General features: G+C 35.3%; 1 protein-coding gene across 2 annotated transcripts; it reads left to right on the top strand.

The window, feature by feature from the left end:
- Positions 1-482: 482 nt before the first annotated feature.
- Positions 483-7,126, top strand: LOC149575803 (Adenine nucleotide alpha hydrolases-like superfamily protein). Of its 2 annotated transcripts, none has more exons than XM_089815602.1 (5): positions 483-988; positions 5,041-5,153; positions 5,925-6,058; positions 6,204-6,347; positions 6,537-7,126. In XM_089815602.1, the coding sequence occupies exons 1-5, from the start codon at positions 847-849 to the stop codon at positions 6,568-6,570; spliced, it is 567 nt and encodes a 188-aa protein (XP_089671728.1). In that variant the 5' UTR covers positions 483-846; the 3' UTR covers positions 6,571-7,126. The 2 variants fall into 2 exon arrangements, with proteins under 2 accessions (XP_089671728.1, XP_089671729.1); XM_089815603.1 differs by having other exon boundaries at positions 583-988; positions 5,925-6,043.
- The last annotated feature ends 2,146 nt before the right edge of the window (positions 7,127-9,272 follow it).

Raw genomic sequence — 9,272 nt, 5'->3', positions numbered from 1 at the left:
AATAATCTAATGAATTGTAGAAATCTGCTAAATCTTGAATAAATAATAATAATAATAAACTAAAACTGTTTTACGAAAGACAAAAATCATAATTATAAAATAATAATAATAATTATAATAATAAAGTATTTTAATTGTGTTCTTTATGTGCATCTATTGCTATACTAAATAGCCATCCTCCCGCCATAAGAACAAAGAAGATCCATGCACAACTCAGCGCCACCTGTCACCATAATGTACATTAACAAACTCATTAAATGGCCTTCAGAACAAATACATGTGGTTGGTAAACTCTTCGCCTTCATTTCTAAACCAACGTTTCTGTTTTTGTCTCAAAGATTCCACTTTGAAAAAACCAATCAAATTCTCTTCCCTGGTTCTTGAGACGCTCCATTGACCGTTTCAAACATTTGTAGGTGACAAACGTTGGCATGCGTGTTTTGTGGGCATTACTTTCATCGCATCACGCTGATTCTTCTTTGCAATCCACTTGGCTTCACCTCGTTCAGCTCGCCTAAACAGTTACTACAGATGCGCCAATAATGGATTCCTTATATATTTGTGTTTATTACCACAGCTTTCATGGTTATTATGGAGACAGAGTAAAAAACGCTTCTGCAATGAAATAGGATGAAAATTACAGCACTTAAAAGGTATATTCTAGATATACTAGAAATACCCATTTCATTTGAAACGAACTTATGATTGTACAACAGAAGAAAGGCAAAGAAGAAAAGAATTGGATGGTTTGAATGAAGTGGCCGAGGAAAAGAAATAAAGAATTGGAGGGTTTGAAAGAATTGGGAGAGGAAAAGAAGTAAAGAATTGGATGGTTTGAAGGAAGTAATGGCAGTGGAGAAGATGGTGGTGGTGGTGGAGGAGGTGGAGGCATCCAAAACAGCTCTGGTTTGGGCACTGCAGAATGTTGTCAGGAGTGGTGACCTCATCACACTTTTGCATGTATCTCCCTCCTCTGAAACAACTCCAGGTCTATGTTTTCCTTGTGATATTGCAATTAGTTTCAAGACTGATTTTTCCAATTTGGGGTTAAGTTTACTTGAAAGGTTTAGAGTTCTGGTTTTGTTTATATCTTTTGTTTTAGTTGATCAGCTCATCTGAAGACATCAGGCCATTAAGACTTATTGGGTGATCAAGATATTAGTTCATTATGGTGCATGGTTTATTGGGTAATTAAAATAGTAGCTCTAATGGTGGTTTTAGCTGATTGAGAAATCAGCTCAGAATGGTGTACAGAGTGTTGGGCTATGAAGTTCAATTGTCATATATGACTGTTCATTCTCCCTCAACTCTTCATATTCGTAGAGCTTATGGATATGAAGTCCAACCGTCAAGTGACTGTTCATTCGCCCTCAACTCTTCAAAACAGTCATGTGACCATTGGGCTTCATATCCCAACTCAGGGTGATCAAGAAACCAAGGTTTTCTATAACAAATTTTTTTTTTGGGTGATCAAGTAATTAGCTCGATATTAACATGTTATGGAGAATTGGGGAATTTAGTAATTTTTTTGTCATGGAGTATTGGGAGTTTAAGAAACTTGTCATGACTTACCCGAATTTGGGTACTAGCAAGCTTGGTTTTCTATTTTGACTTGTTCTAATTCTGTTTAGGAAATTAGTGATTATATTTGTATTCCAGAGGCAAGCAGGAAATATTTTCCTTTTTGTTCTTTAGAACCTCTCTGTGCTCTGTTTCTTTATCTGTTCCTTCTTTGATGTTCTCAGCAGTCTCATATGTTCCTTCTTGGTAGCTTGGAAATACATGTGTAGTTGAATCCAAAAATACTCTTACCTGTTATTTTAATGCTGATATTTCTTTAGAAAAATTTTGCCCTGTTTTTTGTTCTATCTTAGTTGAGATGCACTAAGCAATCTTTCTGATTTGTCTTTACATCTTCAGACTATGTATTTTCTTTTGTAGCATACCACATTATGAAGGGATTATTTTGCAAGTGGAAATTGAAATTGAAATACAATCAAGAATGGTCTTTTTCTTTCAGACTGTATTTTCTTAGTAGTGTAGGACATTATTTTGTGTGGCAATCAACATCTAAATTAAATTAGATTTGCTTCTGTTTTCTTATTCAAATTTGTAAGGCTTTAGCTGAATTGGTTCAGTGCTTGGATGCACAGCAATCTAGCTTTGAGCAAATCTCCACATCAGTGTAGTAAGGTGTCAGGCCGTAATCATATTCTGGTTCTAAATGCCTGTTCTTAGTGTTTACTGTGAGGTATACCCTGTTACTATTGGCAACCCAGGGGAATTCAATTTCTCAAACCATTTAGATGATCAGAAGAACAATTCAATACCACCCATAATTCTGAAGCTTCAAAGGCAGTGTTGTATCTTCTAAGTAGTTTAAAATTGCTTTTGCATACAGATGTCCTTGAAGATCTCTGCTCAACTCTCCAACAATTGGAAATTATTGGAGTGTTAATCTCCTTCAGTTTTTGCAGGAAAGCACAAATGGAATAAACATATTACTGACCTGGAACATAATCATGACTGTATAGGAATTAGTGTATCCTCTTATGCTTGATGATATATGTCTAAGAAGGCTCGACATGTTGAAGAGGAGGCAGTGGAAGAGAAAATTAGTTCTTTCATATTATTGAAAAGATTAGAATTATCAGGTGAGCCACAAATCTGCACATAAAAATCATGTTTTGCTGGACAATTTGATAACCGGAAGATCATGGAATGGATTGAGGGAGAATTTTGAGTCCCAGTGTTACACAGGGACTCACACCCCACTCCCAAACCTCGGAGTACCCGTCCCCGAGACGTCGTTGCACAAGTACTCGTGTACCCAAGTACTCCCACCTCCGCCATTCCGCAACCATTCTGCCACTGGAATGGGGACTTGGATTAAGTATTTTAATTTGGTATGCTCTACTGAAACATCATTTCATAACAAGCATTTCAAGTTCTATATGTATACTATACAACACCCCTCCCTGCCCTGTCCTCCCCTTGCCATCATCCCCTGGCCATCCCCTGCCATCCCGAAAATGAGGCCCATTTTCTCCCCATCCCGGAAACTCATCCCGACGTCCCACTGTCCCAACGTACCCCAGTACTGGTGTTACATTAGAATTTGCTGACAACTAGAAAGCAAAAGATATTAAAGAATAATTTTCTGCATGACAAATATGTATAAACATGGTGTCTCTCTGATAAAGATGGATTTCCACAAACATAAACAGATGCTGAAGAACTCTGTCTTCTAGGGAATAGGATCTAAATCAGCATAAATGTCACTTCTGCAACAACACATCTGGACGACAAAAACTGCAGGAAAGCAGTAGATAGCATAATCACACAATGATCATTTTGTTAACAATTCCATTAACCTCCATTTTTTCATTTAATCTTTTAAACACAACCCAACTCGCTGATACTCTTTCCAATACAATGACATTTGATGTCTATTAATCTGCAAACAGAACAATCCTCATCCAAACAATGGACTTTCCCTTTCACTATGTTCACCTTGGTGCTGCCCACATATTCCTTCCTTCTCCATGCATATCTCATCCTTCATCTTAATCATCCCCTCTGACTGAGGGCCAATCTAACATTAATTTTCCCATGTCAGCGACAACTATAAACACAACCTTCTGATCCTGTGGCCTTCTTCTCCATGGTTTCTCCTTGCCTTACTCGACAGTTTCCTCCATCTCTCTCTTCACACACACTGTCCTGTCAAAGTTACTGGTTGAAAAATTCCCTTCAAAAATGTAGAGGGACCTCCAATTTCATCCCTTATTCTCCATTACGTCTGTGCTTTCATCTTTTCGGCAACCTCCTCCCTCTGAATGCTCACTCTCTTTCCTTTCGAAAACAATCTCCAATGCTTATCATTGATCATTCTTTCTGACTGTCAACCAATCACTTGGTCGGTCTCTATTTACCAGCAACCACTTCATAAACTGTCTTTCTACTGGCAACAAAAACTCTGCCCTGCTGGTAGCAGCAAAATTAAACTAGCAAAAAATTGCTTAACTAAAACCAAATGCTGAGTTAACAAACCAGACCGAGAAGAAAGCAAAGAGGAGGAAACCAAAATTTTAAAAAGAATGATGCTTCTGCATCATTCTCTAAATATCATAAGATGAAATGAATTGATCAGAACAAAAACTGAAACCATACTCAAACATAGAATATGATTTCTTCAATTATATTAAGAATAAGGCAAGGTTCTGCAAAAACAAAATGGATATCAGAAACAAATCCACAGATCTGGAATCAAACAGCAATGTAGTGGATGTTACACTAAATTGCAGAAGCTTAATGTGTTATAAAAGCAATGAACTGAACTTAAGGAAAATAATTAAAGATGATATTGCAATGTAAAATAAACTCTATTAAAAATGAGAGTATTTCAAAAAAATGTAGATCTCTGAGAGGAGATGTAAACCTACAACATCCAATTTTTACATTCAGAAGGTTCTCTCTGATCGTTTTAAATGGTAGGAAATGAAAGATCAAAATATAGTGTCAACTGATTCTCTTCAATGTGATGACATGGGACTCATTGAAACATAAAATTTTGCGTAGAGAAAATCCTAAGATAGTCGGCCTTGAATTATGTTTTTAAATTCCAAGCAATTTTGAGGAAATTATGCTCCCTGTTAGGGCCACTCTGGTATTTCTGTTTCTTTTTGAAATTTTCTAAGGGACTACTCAGATCACTTCGTTAATGATCTTTCTACACTACAACAGGTGAACTGGATAATCAAGGCCACTAATCTAGCTCAGGAGGTAGGAATAGGTTCGCTTGAATTATGTGAAAACTTATCTTGTTCTGAAAATGATGGATTGTAATTTGTGGCTGAATATTAGAAGTACCAAAAAAAATTCAATTATCAAAGGAATGTGAAGATAGCTAAATTTCTACAAGTGTTATCAAGTATTTTCAATTTAGATGAAGATAATGGATTGTCTTCTGTTAGGCCTTTAAATGCTCTTTTCCTTGCTCACAATTTTTTGACTCAATTATCATTTTTATGTGATCAGGTCACAAGAAAATGAGAAATTTCAACTTGAGGAAATCAAACCACAGGCTATCTCGACTCAGGGGCTTTCATTTAGCTCTTTCTTTCAAAGATCTCTGTGACCGGGTACCAAATGTAAGGAATTAAAGACCTGCTTCACACTTGTAGACGCAGACTGTCAATATCAATTTTGTATTTAATTTTGCACTAAATTCTCAATGCAAATGCTCCCTTTCTGGTTAACTAGAGCCATATATTTTAATGTAATGCAACTGTTTTATCAAGTCTTTGGCTTGGCTTACAATTCCTTTTTGCAACATACTTCTTTAGACACTTTTTGTATTTCATTGTGTTACTGCATTTTCTTTTTATTAGAATGTACACTAAAGCATTAAGTCTGAGATAAGTATGCAACCTTCAGATTCACTGAGCCACATCCATGCACCTATGGAATTTCTAGTCTTTTGTTTGCTTCCCCTGTCCTTTGAGGTAGGATACTGGAAAACCTTCATGTTACTATACTTTCCTATTCTCTAGCAGGATTTTCCAATGAGGCAAGCAGGGGAAACTGGAAGACAGGGTAGTGCACTTTAACAATTTCTTGTGTGACTATATTTTTTTCGTGTTATGCTAGCAAGGCTGTCATAATCATATGTCGGATTTTGATCAAGAAGCTCTGCAAGGCTTGAATGAATTTGTTATTTTGAAGCTCAATGTTGTAAAAATAGATTTTAAGAGGTAAATATAAAAAAATGGTCCCTTTGGCAAACATTTACATTGTAATAGTCTTTTGTAGTTTATAAAGTTCTGTTTATTGAAGGTTCATTTATGTTTATTTGCATGGATTCCCTTTGATACAGAATTATCATACTGCTTTTAGATGAGCGTTCATAATTTATCTTGCAGGTAAAAGTAAATATAGTCGTGACAGAGGGTGATGAAGGGCCAACAATAGTCTCTTTGGTGAAGAAAATTGGAGCATCTGCACTTATCTTGGGTCTACATAATCAGAGTTTTTTTCGCAGGTTAGTTTCTCTCAGGTATTAACTCTGTTACATGGTAATTTTAGAAAGAATTTTCTAGTAGCTCTGAATTTTAGTGGATTAGCACTTTCTTTTCTATTATGTTTTGCCTTATTTTTCATTATTTCTGCTTGTATAATTCTTCACTTTTCTTGGTTTCTAGAGTTTTCGGAAGAAAGGGCACATCAGATTATTGCATGGAGAATGCAGATTGTCGAGTTCTTGTAGTTAAGCATAACAAAAGTGCAACCAAACATTATTTTAAGCAGGATAGAATGGCCTCTGAAATTCAAATTTTGCAGTATAGGTAAGGATTTGGAAGGAAGGATTTAAATTTGAGAGTTCTCTCCATCCATAAGCTTCTTGTATATTTCTTTATAATTAAGAAAAATATCTTTGAACCAAATGTTTTAAAGTTTGGTGTAGTTTATTTTACTAATCAGAATCTCAAAAGCTCTAATGTGTTAAGATATTATGCTGATCCTTTCTTCTCCAGTCTCACGGAGCTTGCACATTACTGGAGTGACTAACAAATCTGCTGAAATTTCCCTCAACATTCTTTGGTCAACCAAGAAGCCACAGTTACATTTTTTAAAATTTAGTTTGAAAGAGCTGGATTCAATTGACTTATAATTAAAATTTCGCTACATGACAAATTTTTCCCTGCCCATTTAGAAAATTCTCCTATGTGCATCATTGCACATGCAAGGCTGATAAATTCTCTTTTTCAAGTGGCGAAAGATACAAACCCTTGCCCTGATGATCTTATATGTGCACTTTCATTTTCACTGTGGTGGACCAATGCCAGGCAAAAGTTACAAATACTCGCTATGCATATCATATCAGAAGGAGGTTACTAAAGGGAGCATTCTTTTTAAAGACTCTTAGTTGATCAAGGGCATGGGTGGTTTACTACATAATTTGGCCGCCCTGCTAACAAGTTCTAGATCTCTCAGCGTACCATGCAATGTGTACTCTAAATTCTTTAAATGCAAATTGAGAAACTTTCAGAACTAAAAAATGTAAAATCCTTTTATTGCAGACATTTTGTGAAAGCTAAAGGACATGTTACGTCATTATATTCTACTTAGTATTTGCATATAAATGAATGGTACATGTTATAGAGGCCAAATAAATAAGTATTTAGAATCCATTAAAGGGTGAGCATTCTAAATGGAATTCACATAAATTACATGAAATTTCAAAAAAAGCAGCAATAATTGGTATGTGAAAAAGATGTAACGATCCACAACATAGATTCTTCTGCTGAACCTAAATATATTGAACTAATAACTAGAACTGCTCAGGATTATATAGCAAGACGACAGTGTGTACTGGAAGAACAATGCAAAGATACAGTTCTAAATTCAAGTTTGTCTGTGCCAACTTCGATTCTTTTTGTTTTACATCATCTCAGATGTCAAGACCATAAGCTGGCTGAATTTGGTAAAGAATCCATGTTTGGCCTTGATAACAGAAAATTAATTATTCTACCAATAAGAACATCTTTGATCCAAAAGCGGATCTTTTATGTTCTAGACTCCATGGCTAATTGGACATTTTTATTGCATGTTCTAAAAACAGGTCTTAGATGACAGCCAATATTGTCTAATTTAGATTCCTCTAAAAATATTATTCAATCACAAAACAAACAACACCTCATTTTGATTTTGTATACAAAATGTATGGCTGCTGGATTCTGGAAGAACTATGGTTAGCAACTTAGAACTGTTACAATGCAGCCGTTTCATCACTTTCAGGTGTAATTTTGCCATTAACTTGTGTGGAAAAGAGGCTGTCTCTCTGCAACATGAAAATGTACCATGCTGTTTAAAATCCATCTTCTTTTGACTTTTCACAATTTTTGGACTTCCATTTGGGGGTATGTGAGGCTGCATAAGCATCAATTTGAGAAAATAGGGGATTTAATGAGAAGCGGAGTGAAATTCATAGTAATTTATAGTTTCCTGTCAAGTTCATCACTATAAGTTTATTTGACACATCATAATTATGTTAGTGGTTCAAGAACTGCCATCACTATGATTTATTCTAGTTGTGTGCCCAAGTTGGCCTATGACTGTATTTGTCCTTGAAGTTCTGGATTTTAAGTGGTTGTAGCTCAAATTTTGCTGGATTTTTTGCACCATATGTGGGTTTCTCCCAGTAACAAGTGGCATAGGATTGTATTTTTCATTGAAATTGTGGATTTTCTATGAGTTGTAGCTAAAATTTGGCTGGATTTTTCTACCATGTGTGGTTTTCTCCAAGCAATTTATGTTTGTTGTCAATTGTGTACAAATAAATATATTATATAGTCACAGGGATCAATCATGTTGATATGTTGCACATATTTGGGGTGTATTCCTCCAAACCCTAGTGGAAAGATTAGCAGTCAAGTCCTAACAACTTCTTTTTGTTATTAAAAGTCACGTCCAAGGTATCGCTGGTTTTACTCACATTCCAATGGCAGCCAGTTTGAACCAGAGATGTTATTTGCAATTTTGCTGATTTCTATCTAGAAATGCGAGTTTATTAATTTTTAGCGGATTTTTGTTGATTGTAACATCACTCTCATGTCAGGTCATGATTCCACCATTTGGATATGAGGACAGTAGTTGCCTATCATGTGGGAAGTAGAACCTTTCAAACATCTATTTTGGTAATGTCATAGAGCTTAATAGCTTTGGAGTTGTTTTCATGGTTTCTTTTATCCGTTTGGGCTAGAACCTTTCTCTTGGCACCACGCTTTTGGAGGATTGGTTGAACCTTTCTCTTGGCACGACGCTTTTGGAGGATTGGTTCTGCATTCCGCAAATTTTAAGCATATTTGCATGCTTTCAAGGTGAATATTTTTCTTAGTGCATGGAAGACATAATTTTATTATTTTGCTCATTATAATAGTGATCAAATTGTTTATGTATTTGTCTTTTGCCTATGAATTCCATGGTATGAACAATAAATTTAAATTCTTTCATTCTCAATCAAAGCTTTCCTTTTTTTAAAAGTATCAAATACATCATTTTTTAAGGAATGAAATAAACCTTTTTTTCCTAGTTGCATCATCAATATAAGTAGCATAATAATAAGAACATCCAAGAGATGACTTGAGTTGGTCCTCATACATTTGAATTCACAAGCTTTGACTTTTCATTCTTCTTTCACTTCCCAATTGAGAGAAATATAACACTTTTTGTTTCCCATAAACTCATTTTTTACAAAGATGTAAATCAAT

This window comes from Cupressus sempervirens, chromosome 2 (genome assembly GCF_028749045.1).
Source record: "Cupressus sempervirens isolate cs-2001-9-10 chromosome 2, ASM2874904v1, whole genome shotgun sequence".
In the NCBI taxonomy this organism is placed as follows: Eukaryota; Viridiplantae; Streptophyta; class Pinopsida; order Cupressales; family Cupressaceae; genus Cupressus; species Cupressus sempervirens.
Note: the sequence above shows the minus strand (reverse complement) of the source record. Positions and strands in the feature narration are given on the sequence as shown.

Excerpts from the sequence above, each read along its gene's own strand:
- LOC149575803 (XM_089815602.1), top strand. The coding sequence starts at position 847 with ATGGCAGTGGAGAAGATGGTGGTGGTGGTGGAGGAGGTGGAGGCATCC. Across the intron at positions 6,059-6,203 it reads CGCAGGTTAGTTTCTCTCAG|AGTTTTCGGAAGAAAGGGCA; the intron begins GTATTAACTCTG and ends CTTGGTTTCTAG. Across the intron at positions 6,348-6,536 it reads ATTCAAATTTTGCAGTATAG|TCTCACGGAGCTTGCACATT; the intron begins GTAAGGATTTGG and ends TTTCTTCTCCAG.